The sequence below is a fragment of the Equus przewalskii genome, chromosome 21 (assembly GCF_037783145.1).
Source record: "Equus przewalskii isolate Varuska chromosome 21, EquPr2, whole genome shotgun sequence".
NCBI lineage: Eukaryota > Metazoa > Chordata > Mammalia > Perissodactyla > Equidae > Equus > Equus przewalskii.
In genome coordinates, this window is record NC_091851.1 from 49,093,038 (window position 1) to 49,107,822 (window position 14,785).

A 14,785-nucleotide genomic window follows, 5' to 3' on the forward strand; every position below is an offset into this window, starting at 1 on the left:
CCACGGGCTCAACTTGCCGCTGAGTCTCAAACCCAATGGCAGCCCAGCCCTCGCCCAGGCCCCAGGCAGGAGATGGAACGGTGTGTCCACCCCACACTCCTGCACCTCACCCTGCTGGGCCTGCACGGGAGCTGGAAGTCAAGGGGAATGAGGTGGAAGAGGAGGTGGGGGAGTGACCGGGCAGGTGCCAAGGACAGTAGGGGTGGCTCCGAGGACATCAGAGCCTAGGCTGGGCACCAGCGGCACATTCCACATCTGCATCAGATCCTGGCAGACCCCCTGGGCCGGCGTCCTGGTGCTCACCCGGCATTTCCCAGAGGGACCAGAGGGCTCGCCCGGCCCCAGGCCAGAGGCTCCGTCCCGGGACCCCAGCTGCTCCTGATGGCAGATGGAAGGGCCACAGCAGGAAGCCTCAGGCCCCGGGACCGTGCGGGTGAGCGTTAATTTCTGTTGTTTTAAGGCACCAGTTTGTGGTCCTTGTTATGGCAGCAACAGGCCCCTGACAGAGCCCAATGCCTTAACCCTGGAGAGCGCTGGCCCTCCTGTGGGGCACAGTGACCTCTTGGGGAGGCCATCACTACCCCTCCCACTGTGAGGCCGTGACGCAGCCTGCAGCCCAGAGACGGCGAGAGGAAAGAGGCCACACGCTGTCCAGATTGAATCACTGCGTTTTACTAAGTGCACAGGTCCACTGGCATCCGAACTCGTCCCTGTGGCAGCAGAACTTTCCAGAACTTTCCACGTGCGTCCCTGCCGCCAGACTCCACACCCGAAGTCCCTGGGCAAACCTGCACTGGGCCCCATTCTTGCGGCACGAGCATCAACCTGACAGTGGCTGAGCGAGTTACGATATCGCTGGTCCGCAGGAAACCAGAGTCCGTCCCTGGGCGTCCATCCCTAGAACTCGGGCCGTGCACGGGCCGCAACTCTAGTGGGCGTTGGCAACACATTCACGAAGAAAGGCGTGATCGCTCCAGCACAGGGGTGCTCGCGGGGTTACGAGTGTGCGTCGGTGCTGAAGGCATACGAGGGTTCTTTGGAGCGTGAACAGAAGTGCAAAGACAGCCAAGGCAACAGCACGGAGGGGGAGCTGCAGCCGCCTTCGGGCCAGAGGGCGACACGCTGCAAGCATGGGGCGCGGGCCGAGGGCGCGAGGGGATCCCGGGCAGACTCCCCGCAGAGGCGATGACTGGTGTGAGATCTGCTGCCCCCTCTGTGCCCGTCCGTGAAGCTGTCCTTCGGACCACGGGCGAGGAGGAGGCAGTTGTCTGCCTGGCGGGCGCCAAGGGGGCACAGGGTGACCTTGGTGACTTCCCGTCAACGTGCATTAAGGCATCGACTTTATGAAACCCAGTCGGGGCGGATGTGCGGCGCGTGGTGACTCCACACAGCTGCCTGGAAGCCCTGGACCCAGGCCGCCCCCGAGTCCCCTCCTCTCCTGGGACCTGATCTGCCTTCTGGAAGGTCTCCAGGGACGAGGCCATCGGCCAGACCCGGCGTCCTCCACCAGCCGGGGGCACCCACGCAGTGTCCGAGACGAGGGACCGCTGCCTCCCACACACCCTCCCAAGGTCGTGCAGACGGTCTCACCTCCTGAGGAGCCCCTCCTCCTCACTCGCTCTACCTCGTTCCCTAAATCCTCACTTCCTCCAATGTCACCTCCTCCTGGGGTCAGCCCTCGTCCCCCATCCCTCACAAGATGGCAGAATCCAGCAAACCTGGCCCCACTCACGCACACCCCAGGGGCTCCACAGGATCCTGGCCCGGGCGGCCAGCTTTCCTGGGACCCTTGGAGAGAGGAGAGGCATGAGCCCTGACCCCACCACACCACCGCCTTCAGGAAGCCCTCCTTGGTTGTCTCTCCTACTTAGTGCTTGGCAGGTACCCGAGTGGAGCTGACCCTGGGGGCAGGCACACCAGAGGGCAACTGGTCAGGGACAACCAAGCAGGTTCCCCGGGCACTGGAAGCAGGCAGCCACCTCTGCTGGGGCCACTCAGCACCCCTGCCCACACCCCACGTTAGTACACACAGTGGGAGGCCTGGAGATTTGCTCCAGGGGCACAGAGGTCCGTGCGCACCCCCACGGAGGGCAGCTGAGGACCACCCAGGACGGGGCCGGTCAGGGATGGGAGCGTCTGATTCTGAGCCAGTGTGCACGCGGGCACCTGGGACACTGACCCCCACCCACTGCTCAGACTTGCCCCGGCGTGCAAGGTGCCCCAAACCCTCCCTGGTGGGTCCTCACTGTCCAGCTGTCCCTCCTCACACCACGTTTGTCTCAGGGTTGGGATGTCAGAGGGTGTGGAAACTGTGCTGTCCTCGCTCTTGCAGCACGAGGCCCGGGCCGCGCCCGCAGCTCTGTACATTATTTACAGCTCGGGGTGGGTATGAAATAGATAAAAGGCAGCATTTCTACAAAGGCCCCCAGCAGCCCCCCAACCCCTGGGCCTCAGGAAGCATCTAGAAATGTCTCGGGACCAAGTTCTGTCCCCCAACAGCAGGACAGGAGCACCTGCTTCTCTGGGAGCCCCCCAAATGTGGGGGCGGCAGAGGACAGGCTGCTCCTGCCTATCTCTCCGTGTTAACAGCTGGAATCCACGACCGGGGGTCTCCGGCCGGGGTGAGGGGGACAATCAGTTAAATAAATTAGCACATGGAAGACGCGCAATGCTGCAGCCGGCGCTCTGCTCTGGGCTGGGGGGCGGGGGACAGTGGAGGACAGTGCCAGGCTCCCGTTCTCACCAGGTGGGCCCCCAGCAGCAGCCCTCGCCGTGCAGGCTCCCAGAGCCTGGGGAGACTCCCAAGCCTCCAAAGGGAGTTTGAGGAGAGTCCTCACAAAAGGAGGCGGTGTCACTGAGGGGGCAGCCGTGGCCTCCTGCTGGCAGACCCTGGGGAGGTGTCCGCCACCTGGTCAGGTCCCTCCGCCCTCCAGGGCCGCCCAGTTTGAGGCCGTGGCTCGCGATTTTACGTGGACACGAGAGGGAGACGTTGGATCACAACACACCAGTGAAGGGAGACGGTGATGTGCCGCCAGGCCACATGGCCGAGGGCAGAGGGAGCCACCAGCACCCCAGCATCGCATCTGGACACCCCTCAGACACCAGAACCTCCCGGCCTAGCCCAGGCCATCTCTTGGCATCAGGCTGACCACATGCTCTGGATGGCTGCCCAGCCAGCTGCAGGGAGGGGGCGGTGTGAGACCCTGGGTGGGCTCCAGCGGACCCTCTGCGAGTGCTGCCCAGGAACCCTGGATGTCCTACATTCCCTGGGTCCCACATTCCAGGACCACCTGTGACTCCTGAAATCATCAACTCCTCGTGGCTAAAAGCGGGCAGAGCCAGAGAGAGGTTAGAAACACAGTGTGTGTGTGCACGTGGGCACATGTGTGTAGAAATGTATGTGTGCATGTGGGCACATGTGTGAGCATGCATTGTGCACCTGTGTACAAGTGTATGTGTGGAGCATGTGCCTGTGGGTGTGCACGTAAGTATGCATGTGGGCACCTGTGTGTGCAAGTACTGTGTGATGTATGTGCCTGTGCACGTGTGTGAGTGGGCATCGGCACGTGCATGAGTATGCATGTGGGTGCCTGTGTGTGCAAGCATATGTGTGGTGTGTGTGCCTGCGGGTGTGCATGTGTGAGTGTGCATGTGCTACGTGTACACAGGCATGTGTGAGAACAGGTGTGTACAAGTGGGCATGCAGGGACCACACGCTCTAGCTAACAGATGCACTTGTCTGGGGAAATGTCCGCTGCACTTGCCACGGGGCAGGGGCTGCCCTCAGCCACGCTTGTGTCACACATGCACACCCAAGAGAGTGCAGAGACTTCCCATGGAAGCGTCCAGCCCCTTCCCTGTGACACTTCTCTGAAGGTGGGGAGCCCAGGCAGCCGATGGGCACCAAGGGGTAAGGAGCTGCTCAGGCCTGGGTCTGGAGGTCCTGAGAGGGAGCCCCTCCCTGTAATTTCCCCAAACTGCACCCCCAAACAGATGTGTGCCTTCTCTCTTCTGGGGACCAGAGATGCTGGAGGAGACCACACGTTCCCCCTGCTCATGGGGGCATGTCGATGGTCTGGCCTCAGTTCCTCCCACTGCAACCCAGAGAGACCCCCGGGCTGTGGCTCTCAGCACCTGCGTCTGGCTCAGCAGCTCCGGGGATGGGAGGCACGTCTGAGGCCAGCTCCTCCTGCCGCCAGGCACACAGCACAGGGGCCGCGTGGCAAAGGACACAAACCTCTCCTCAGGGGCAAAGGGCCCCTCCCAAGGCCTGGGGCCCACGACAGCCAAGATCTAGCAGAGACAGGTCCCTGTTGCTGGCAGTGGGATCTAACTCTCCCAGGGCTGTGCGAGCAGCTGGTTGAGGCTGGCATCAGGAGTGGACACGTTTGGCTCGGGGGGCCCTGCTGGTCAGGGGGGCTGGTGGCTGGAGTCTCCGTCTCCTATGGCGGGAAGGTGAAGGCGGCTCCGACGCCAGCCCCGACCTCACCCAGAGGGAGGTGGCAACAGCAGTGGCCATTTGCCTGGGCCACTTCACACCAGCCACGCCAAGTGCCACAGTGTCTACACTGGAAGGGAGTTTTCTCACTACCATGGGGCCCAGGGCCTTAGAAACTCTGCCTTTGAGAACAAGAGAGTGTGCAGAGCAGACATATCGGGGTGGGGGGCGAGTCGAGGGCTTCTGGGTGCCTCCTTCCATGCCTGACCCCTCCTGCAAGGCTGGAAGGAAAGGGTGCCCTTGCTGCAGCTCTGAGAATGGATGGCACTCTCCCGCCCCGGGCACTGACCTCGGGCAGGCACAGGACCCAGCCCACCCTCCAGCTGCCCGGTCAGCAGCCCCAGCATGGAGGTGCCCAAAGGTGGGACCCAAGTGTCCTGGCAGGCGCAGGGGCTGCAGCATTGGCCCCTGCCGTGGACGGCAGGCGTAGCTCCAGAGACCTCCGTGCACCAGGGCAGGCGACCCTCAGACACGGCTTCCACAGTCCTTCCCAGAGGGTAAGACGGACTCTCCTGCTGACTACGCTATCCGCCTCAGGACGGACTTGAACGAGCCCTGCAAGGAGGGGCAGAAGCCCTCCCTGGACCTGGTGCTCTGGGGGAGGCAGCCACGCGGCGGGCTTAGCTGGGCCCAGCCCTGGCGCATGCGGGGTCATGTGCCCAGGCACCCAGGCCTGCAGTTCTGTCACCCCCAATACCAGACGCCCCACACACTGACTGCCGAGGGCCCAGACGGATCCCACCTCTGCCTCTTGGGCTGGGCTCCCGGCTCGAAGCTGCGGTTCCTCTGGCCAAGGTGCCGACAGGAGGGGGGGGGACCTGCTCCCCAGGGCCCAGGGCGAGAATGGGTGTCCCTGACTCCAAGACACCCAGAGTCACAGCCAAGGGACTGGTCAGTGGAGGAGAGGGTGGGGGTGGTCAGTTCCCGTGGGGACAGGAAAGAGGCCCCCCCAAGACAGATGGCCTCTGTCTCCAGATGGCAGGGGCCTTGCCGACCTTGCCGGCTGCGGGGGCTTTCCTCAGCGGTTACGGCCCCGCCCAGCCCTGGGTCCTGTCAGCGCCCCGACGGGGGACAGGTGAAGCAAGGCCCCCCAGGGAAGGACGGGGTGTGAATCTGCTCCCCAAAGCCCACCTGGCCCCAGGACCCTGGAACGTGAGCCTGGCTCAGGGCGGCACCCCCAGCTGCACAGCAGCCCTCCCTGCACACGGGTTTCTCTCACAGTGGGGCTGAGGCCTGGTGACGGGCACCCAGCCAGGGCAGAGCAGAAAGGACACGGGGGTGACCCCCCCAGATCTCCTGTGGCCAGGACGCCCCAAGGGCCCCCTTCCAGAAATCTACGGAGCAGTGGCCGGGAGTCAAGGGTCCCTGGTCCTGCGGTGTGGTCTCCAGGTCTGGTGCCCCTGCCTCCAGGCCAGGGTCCTGGACTTGGGTCCCACTCCTATCACAGCACACTCGGAACCCAGGGGGAGGAGGGAGACGACGCGGACCGGCAGCTCTCTGGACAGGCACCCATGAGGCAAGGAGGCACTGCCTCAGCTGTGCACACAGACGGACGGACGGAAGGAGGGAAGAAAGGACAGATGCGGTGGGGGCAGGAACGGAGGAACAAAGGCAAGCCACGCCCAAGGGGCCGGCCACACCTCCTGCAGCCACCTGCCCTGGGTCCCTCCCCACCAGGCCTCAAGGCCACCCATCCCTCATGAGACAGCCCTGCCACTTGCTGCCACCCTCACCTGGGCCCTGCTCCCTGACCCCACGCCTCCACCCAGCAGCCAGGGGCCTGTGCTTGGCCATCACGCCAGCCCGGGCTCACAGCTGGGCCGACGGCCTGCAGAGTGGGTAGGGCTGGCTCAGCTGCCCCTTGTTGGAAAAGAGCTCTTGTCCCCACCGGCTGCAGCTCTGCATCGCCACCCGCATTACTCTAAGAAAGGCCCTGCAGGGTCCCGCTCCGAACCCGGAAGGCCAAGAGTCAGGGAGAGGCCGGGGGCGGCCTCATTTCCGGGGCCCGGCCCAGCCCACATCGCCAAAGGGGCCCTCGCCCGTGGCAGAGCGTGGCGGTGGCCCGCACGGGGTGCAGAGGTCCGAGTCTGTGTCCGACTCGCCCTCCGCGATGTAAGGTCTGACTTTGGCGCAGGGCGCCACGGCCGCGTAGCAGCTATTGAGTGCATCCAGGTTCTCCTTGGACTGGGAGATGCTGAAGCCGCTGAAGGAGCGCTCCAGCTCCTCGTGGTCCACGGACGGGATGGAGATGGACGTGTCGCTGTCCCGCAGGGCGCCCTCGTGGGACCTGCAGGCTGGCGCGTCCTCGTGCCTCAGGAACTCTGTGCTGGCCCGGTTGCCCCCGCTGTAGGCGGACAGAGACCGCTCATGGGCGGGTGGTGGTGGGATGCGCACCAGGGAGCCATGGTCCCCCACGGGTGAGGCCCCGTGGCCCTGGCGCGGGTGGCACTGCTGCCAGGAGGTGGAGGGCGGGCACTGGGCGGGGAGCGCAGCCGGGGGCGCCGAGAAGTTCTTCTGGCCCGTGGAGCTGCTGGAGCGAGTGAGCTTCAGGATGCAGCCGTTCCTGTCGCCGTGCTCCCGGCTGTCCTCAGGGCTGTGGTACGGTGGGGCTGGCTCTGGCTCCTTGGCCCCGAAGTAGGCCTCAGTCTCCGCTGGGGGGATGCCCATGCGCTGCATGTATATGTTCACCAGGAAATCCAGCTTCTTCTCCATGGACAAGACCTGCAGGAGGAGCTGCTGAGCCAGGCTGCTCCCTGAGGTGGGGGACCCAGGCTGCTCCCTGAGGTGGGGGGACCCAGGCTGCTCCCTGAGGTGGGGGACCCAGGCTGCTCCCTGAGGTAGGGGACCCAGGCTGCTCCCTGAGGTGGGGGGACCCTGAGCTGCTCCCTGAGGTAGGGGACCCAGGCTGCTCCCTGAGGTGGGGGACCCAGGCTGCTCCCTGAGGTGGGGAACCCAGGCTGCTCCCTGAGGTGGGGGACCCAGGCTGCTCCCTGAGGTGGGGGACCCTGAGCTGCTCCCTGAGGTGGGGGGACCCAGGCTGCTCCCTGAGGTGGGGAACCCAGGCTGCTCCCTGAGGTGGGGGACCCAGGCTGCTCCCTGAGGTGGGGGACCCTGAGCTGCTCCCTGAGGTGGGGGACCCAGGCTGCTCCCTGAGGTGGGGGACCCAGGCTGCTCCCTGAGGTGGGGGACCCTGAGCTGCTCCCTGAGGTGGGGGACCCAGGCTGCTCCCTGAGGTGGGGGACCCAGGCTGCTCCCTGAGGTGGGGGGACCCAGGCTGCTCCCTGAGGTGGGGGGACCCAGGCTGCTCCCAGAGGTGGGGAACCCAGGCTGCTCCCTGAGGTGGGGGACCCAGGCTGCTCCCTGAGGTGGGGGACCCTGAGCTGCTCCCAGAGGTGGGGAACCCAGGCTGCTCCCTGAGGTGGGGGACCCAGGCTGCTCCCTGAGGTGGGGGACCCTGAGCTGCTCCCTGAGGTGGGGGACCCAGGCTGCTCCCTGAGGTGGGGGACCCAGGCTGCTCCCTGAGGTGGGGGACCCTGAGCTGCTCCCTGAGGTGGGGGACCCAGGCTGCTCCCTGAGGTGGGGGACCCAGGCTGCTCCCTGAGGTGGGGGGACCCAGGCTGCTCCCTGAGGTGGGGGGACCCAGGCTGCTCCCAGAGGTGGGGAACCCAGGCTGCTCCCTGAGGTGGGGGACCCAGGCTGCTCCCTGAGGTGGGGGACCCTGAGCTGCTCCCTGAGGTGGGGGACCCAGGCTGCTCCCTGAGGTGGGGGACCCAGGCTGCTCCCTGAGGTGGGGGACCCTGAGCTGCTCCCTGAGGTGGGGGACCCAGGCTGCTCCCTGAGGTGGGGGACCCAGGCTGCTCCCTGAGGTGGGGGGACCCAGGCTGCTCCCTGAGGTGGGGGGACCCAGGCTGCTCCCTGAGGTGGGGAACCCAGGCTGCTCCCTGAGGTGGGGGACCCAGGCTGCTCCCTGAGGTGGGGGACCCTGAGCTGCTCCCTGAGGTGGGGGACCCAGGCTGCTCCCTGAGGTGGGGGACCCAGGCTGCTCCCTGAGGTGGGGGACCCTGAGCTGCTCCCTGAGGTGGGGGACCCAGGCTGCTCCCTGAGGTGGGGGACCCAGGCTGCTCCCTGAGGTGGGGGACCCTGAGCTGCTCCCTGAGGTGGGGGACCCAGGCTGCTCCCTGAGGTGGGGGGACCCAGGCTGCTCCCTGAGGTGGGGGGACCCAGGCTGCTCCCTGAGGTGGGGGACCCAGGCTGCTCCCTGAGGTGGGGGGACCCAGGCTGCTCCCTGAGGTGGGGGACCCAGGCTGCTCCCTGAGGTGGGGGACCCAGGCTGCTCCCTGAGGTGGGGGACCCAGGCTGCTCCCTGAGGTGGGGGACCCAGGCTGCTCCCTGAGGTGGGGGGACCCAGGCTGCTCCCTGAGGTGGGGGGACCCAGGCTGCTCCCTGAGGTGGGGGGACCCAGGCTGCTCCCTGAGGTGGGGGACCCAGGCTGCTCCCTGAGGTGGGGGACCCAGGCTGCTCCCTGAGGCGGGGGGACCCTGAGCTGCTCCCTGAGGCGGGGGGACCCTGAGCTGCTCCCTGAGGCGGGGGGACCCTGAGCTGCTCCCTGAGGTGGGGGGACCCAGGCTGCTCCCTGAGGCGGGGGGACCCTGAGCTGCTCCCTGAGGCGGGGGGACCCTGAGCTGCTCCCTGAGGCGGGGGGACCCAGGCTGCTCCCTGAGGCGGGGGGACCCTGAGCTGCTCCCTGAGGCGGGGGGACCCTGAGCTGCTCCCTGAGGTGGGGGGACCCAGGCTGCTCCCTGAGGTGGGGGGACCCAGGCTGCTCCCTGAGGTGGGGGACCCAGGCTGCTCCCTGAGGTGGGGGACCCAGGCTGCTCCCTGAGGTGGGGGACCCAGGCTGCTCCCTGAGGCGGGGGGACCCTGAGCTGCTCCCTGAGGTGGGGGGACCCAGGCTGCTCCCTGAGGCCGGGGGACCCTGAGCTGCTCCCTGAGGTGGGGGGACCCTGAGCTGCTCCCTGAGGTGGGGGGACCCAGGCTGCTCCCTGAGGTGGGGGGACCCAGGCTGCTCCCTGAGGTGGGGGACCCAGGCTGCTCCCTGAGGTGGGGGACCCAGGCTGCTCCCTGAGGCGGGGGGACCCTGAGCTGCTCCCTGAGGTGGGGGGACCCAGGCTGCTCCCTGAGGCGGGGGGACCCAGAGCTGCTCCCTGAGGCGGGGGGACCCTGAGCTGCTCCCTGAGGTGGGGGGACCCAGGCTGCTCCCTGAGGTGGGGGACCCAGGCTGCTCCCAGAGGTGGGGGGACCCAGGCTGCTCCCTGAGGTGGGGGACCCAGGCTGCTCCCAGAGGGGGGGACCCAGGCTGCTCCCTGAGGTGGGGGACCCAGGCTGCTCCCAGAGGGGGGGACCCAGGCTGCTCCCTGAGGTGGGGGACCCAGGCTGCTCCCAGAGGGGGGGACCCAGGCTGCTCCCAGAGGTGGGGGACCCAGGCTGCTCCCTGAGGTGGGGGGACCCAGGCTGCTCCCTGAGGTGGGGGACCCAGGCTGCTCCCAGAGGTGGGGGACCCAGGCTGCTCCCAGAGGTGGGGGACCCAGGCTGCTCCCTGAGGTGGGGGGACCCAGGCTGCTCCCAGAGGTGGGGGACCCAGGCTGCTCCCTGAGGTGGGGGGACCCAGGCTGCTCCCTGAGGTGGGGGACCCAGGCTGCTCCCTGAGGTGGGGGACCCAGGCTGCTCCCTGAGGTGGGGGGACCCAGGCTGCTCCCTGAGGTGGGGGGACCCAGGCTGCTCCCTGAGGTGGGGGGACCCAGGCTGCTCCCTGAGGTGGGGGGACCCAGGCTGCTCCCTGAGGTGGGGGACCCAGGCTGCTCCCTGAGGCGGGGGACCCAGGCTGCTCCCTGAGGTGGGGGACCCAGGCTGCTCCCTGAGGTGGGGGACCCAGGCTGCTCCCTGAGGCGGGGGGACCCAGGCTGCTCCCTGAGGTGGAGAGGTATCAGGAGGCGGACCCACAGCAGCCCGGGCTGTGACTCCACCCTCCCATGTGGCCCTGGAGTCTCCTGCTTGTCTGGGCGGCCCTGCTGCCGCGGTGGGTCCACCCTTAGAGCAAACTCTACAGAGGGAAGGACCCAGCCATCCTTCCCTGGCTCCCAGAGATGAATCCTGGGACAAAGTTCTTGTGCGTGCTTCCTGAGGACTCGCTCCCAGGAGAGCAGCGAGAGTCAGGCAAAGAGGCTGGTGGGGGCAAGGCCAGCCGGCTGCAACAGAGGACTACCCGCTGGGCCGAGAGTACGCAGTGCCCTGCGGCAGCCCTCAGCCCTGATGGGCCTCATGCCACCAAAGCTTGAGGACCCCCACAGCGTCCAGCCCAGACGCCCCCAGGCTACCAGGGCGGGGGCGGTCCCTCCCCACAGCCTCTCCCACCTGCTTCTCCACCTTCCCCAGCCGTCCCATCATGCTCGGGTCCTCCGGCAGCTCCGCCTCGGCCGGGCCCTTGGTGCGGTCCTTGTCCGTTATCGCTGGGCCCCGGCCCACAATCTGGTCCACTCTGCCGGGAAGAGACCCACCCCCCGGCATGAGTTCAGGTGAGTGCCATGGAGCCCATGGCCCTCTCCTCCTGGGCCAGGCCACAGCTCCCCCAGATCCAGGCTCCAGGCTGAGCCCAGAGCTGACCAGGGGGCAGCGGGGTGCCAGGACAGATGGATGCCAGGCCCCAGTAGCCGCCCTGTGCTCTGACCCCCTCGGGGCCTGTCCCGTCCATTCCGTTCCAGTGGGCTGCACATTAGTGAGGAGTAAAGAGAAGGGGCTTGGGGCCACGCACCCCTCAGCCCCCCTGCGCCCGTGCCCTGCCCCAGCCCAAGCTTTACTCCTACATAATGTGCCACCGAGGCCGAGGCCCGACTGGGGTCTGGTGGGGACGGAGCTCAATATCTGCGGCGGGAACAACAGAAGCAGGGAGGCAGTGAGAGTTCGGGCTCCATGCACCAGGACGGGGAGGGGGGCGGAAACAGACCAACACAGGAAACCAACGCACGACCAAAGGAGGGGAGACAGAGCACTGCCAACCAGAGAGTGGCTTGTGTGCTCGTGTGCACATTTCTGCCAGTGTGCATGTGTGTGCATTTGTGTGCACGTGTGAAATGTGTGCTGTGGCACGTGTGTGCTTACTGTGTGCATGTGTGTACCGTGCACGTGTGGAATGCAGAAGCAGCTGAGCTGATCTCAAACGAGGCCATGGGTCACGAATGCCAACAAGAGGGGAAGGGTCTTCCTTCGGGGAGCACGGCGTCCCCTGATCCCCGTGCTGAACAGGAAGGGCACCAAGGGGCTTGGAAGGGGCTGCAGGAGCCATGTGGGCTCCCAGTGCTCCGAGCTGGTGAGCAGCACATTTGTGGACACTCACTCGGAAACAAAGGCCCCACTGTCTGCAAGCTGCTGGGCCAGCTGCTCCAGACCTGCGGGGCAGACGACACTGGAGCCAGTCGGCTGAGCAGGAGGGGCCGGGCGGAGGCCACACAGCCCCACCCCATCTCCGACCTGGAGCTTTGAGCACGAAACGCACTTCTCACGTGCGTGTGGGAGTGTAGGAGGCTGCCAGCTCCCACGGCCCAGCAGGCGCCACCTGAGCCAGCCGGGCTTCCTTCCTCACCCACAGGGCCACCCTGCCTGCCTCTGACGGGGGCCTCAGGGGTGACCTTTCTCTCTGTCGCATAAAGCAGAAGGGTCAGGCTCGCGTCAGCCACGGTGCAGCCTCCTCATGCTCCACTGGGCTCCATGCTGGACTCATGCACAGGGGCCGGGAGGGCGGGAGGGGCTGGGCCTGGGCTCCAAGCAGACGCAGTAGGACGTGGGGAGGGAGATGGGTTCTCTGGTGTGTCCAAGTGTCCACACAGTCCAGACACAGGTGCTCAGCGCCTTCACCCCTGCCACATGACGGGTCGCCTGCCCGGCCGGTCCCACTAGGAGCCTTAGCCAAGGGCTGCTGCTGATGGGGGGCTGGGAGAGGGTCCTCCAAGAGCCTGTGCCACCCCCTCCCCTAGGCCTCAGGCTAAGGAGTCGGGCTTAACCCCCAAGTGCGCAGACTGTCCTTCCAGCCCCGTTTCTGAGTGAATCCACGTGTCCTGTGGCTGCAGTGCTCCGGGGGGTCTTGGGGGCTCCCAGGGCTGGCAGGGTCTTCCCAGCTCACGGCCCAGCCGCCATCCCCTGCAGCAGTGCCCAGAAAGATAGGCTTAAGTCTCAAGGCTCAGCATCCTCGGGGCGGGGGGCCAGAGGCAGAGTCTGGAGCTCCCGGGGGAACTCCTTTCTCATGGGAGAGCCACTGGGTTGAGATGCCCAGCACATTGACCCTTGGCCTCTGTGCAGAAACCTTGGCTCCTGGGGAGTACAGGTCAGACACTCCAGTCGCTCCACTGGGCAGCTTGGGCCCCGCTCCACGCACCCAGCTCCAGCATCCCTGCTGGCCTCCAGGGCGCCCCTGGGCCCCACTGTCCTTGAGCTGCCAGCATGGCTGGGGTGTGTCTGCTCTCACCTTCATATCCCCACCGGCCAGCTCAGAGTGGGGCGGGTTGCAACCATCACCTGCCCAGCCCCTGGAAAGCAAGAAGGCTCCCAAGTCTGAATCCGTCCCCAAAGAGCCTGCGTCTGCCAATCACTGCCTAACTGTCCCGTCCCATCCTGCCCCTTGGCCGGGCCGTCCTCATGAATGACACCAACTATGATGGCGACTAAAGTAAACACACCCTTGGAGACCCACTGGGTGCTGAGAACCTGGCAGGGACTTTCCTCTTTGTTCTTCACAGGAGTTTAAAGGCAAGAAAAGCGACAGGACCTCCGAGATCCACACAGCAGCCCAGCTTGACCCCAGCAGCAGGCGGGTGCTGGGGTTCTGAGTCGGTGCCGGGGCAGAGCCACCGACGGCCCTGGGCCCACAGGCCCTCCCTGCAGTCTGAAGGCATCTGTCCTCCGGGGGCTGCCTTCTGCTCCTGCCCAGGGAGCCCCCCGCCAGGCGGGCATCAGGCAGGATGTCCAGACAGGATCCCCCACAGAAAGCTTCCCCAGGACCCCATCAGAGGAGCAGCTCAAGGGCACCTGACACAGCCCACCCAGGGCTGCAGGGACGGCCTCCCCCCAGTGTTGCTTAGTCAGGGACAGAGACGTCCCCTCCGTCCATCGGAAGAGCAGTGCGGGAGCTGCCGTCATGTGGCCTGGAGCGAAGGGGGCTGGCCATTCCACAGAGACAAGGAGGGGAGGGTTGGCATCCTGACCTAGGTGAGTACTGGGGTGACTCTCTCGGAGGGGCCGTGGGTCCTTTGGTGGGGTACTTCTTGTGCCGGGGAGTTGAAGGGGGTGGGGGGCCCACAATCATATCTATCCTGGCGAGTAAACAAGAAAAGAGACACCAGCAAATGCATCGTGAAGCAACACGAAAGGGGAGTCGGCTGGAAACTGGCAGAAACAGAAGGAACCACTCAGCTTACGGTAACACAGTGACACTTCCCACAAACATGTTCCGCTCAAAACAGAACGCAGTGGACGCCACGCTCGTGTGACCTTGGCTGTGCCCAGGCTTTCCTGTCTTCAAGTGAGCGCGACCGGGAGCCAAGTGCCCCAGGTGTGCCCAGGCGAGCATGCATGTGCACGGGACGCAGGGCGGCTGGCAGCAAAGTACCAGGGCGCCGGCTCGGAACGACAGTAAGGCTTTACCAGCTAGGACAGAACGTCCCAGCTCCTTGGGGTGGTTGAGTGTTTTTTTTTTCCCAGACAGAAAGGGAAGGAAAAGGGAACATTTAGGACAGAAGAGCCTGGTGAACAGAAAGCTGTAGTGAGAGACGTGGAAACAGGTCCAGTAGTCGAGACATAGGACTGTCTCTCACACACCCACACGTTTGTTCACGTGGGTACATGCACACGTGTACACAGGCGAGATGCACATGCTCTCACGTGGACTCACATCTGCACACACACGAACACTCATGTTTGCTCCCACACATGCCCACTCACACGTCTGTGCACAGTGGCACATGTTTGCTCACATCTGCACACACGTGTTTGCTCACATGTGCACCCACATACATTTGCACACTCGCACACATTTTCTCACACGTTTGATCATGTGCACAATTGCACGTTTGTCACACAGACCCACAGATCTAGGAACGCTCTGGGAGGACACTGAGCAAGGGGCCTCCCAGCCTGAGCCCGTGTAGAGGAAGGGGTCGCTTCCTGGCACCCCTCTGTGAGAGCAGCTTAAGGCCCAGAGAGACCCCTCTGCTGGCATCCTGGAGCAGGACAGGGGAGGTG

General features: G+C 65.7%; 1 protein-coding gene across 12 annotated transcripts in view; it reads right to left on the bottom strand.

Moving 5' to 3' along the window:
• Positions 1-650: 650 nt before the first annotated feature.
• Positions 651-14,785, bottom strand: part of KCNQ2 (potassium voltage-gated channel subfamily Q member 2) — a 65,901-nt gene continuing 51,766 nt past the window's right edge. For 7 of the 12 annotated variants that reach the window (XM_070587786.1, XM_070587783.1, XM_070587780.1 and 4 more), the window contains 3 exons: positions 13,750-13,857; positions 10,910-11,033; positions 651-7,219 (listed from right to left, as the gene is read on the bottom strand). In XM_070587786.1, coding sequence (XP_070443887.1) covers positions 6,491-7,219; positions 10,910-11,033; positions 13,750-13,857 — 961 coding nt within the window. In that variant the 3' untranslated portion in view covers positions 651-6,490. The remainder of the gene's footprint in view (positions 7,220-10,909; positions 11,034-13,749; positions 13,858-14,785) is intronic. The other 5 variants (XM_070587789.1, XM_070587788.1, XM_070587790.1 and 2 more) reach the window with 1 other exon arrangement.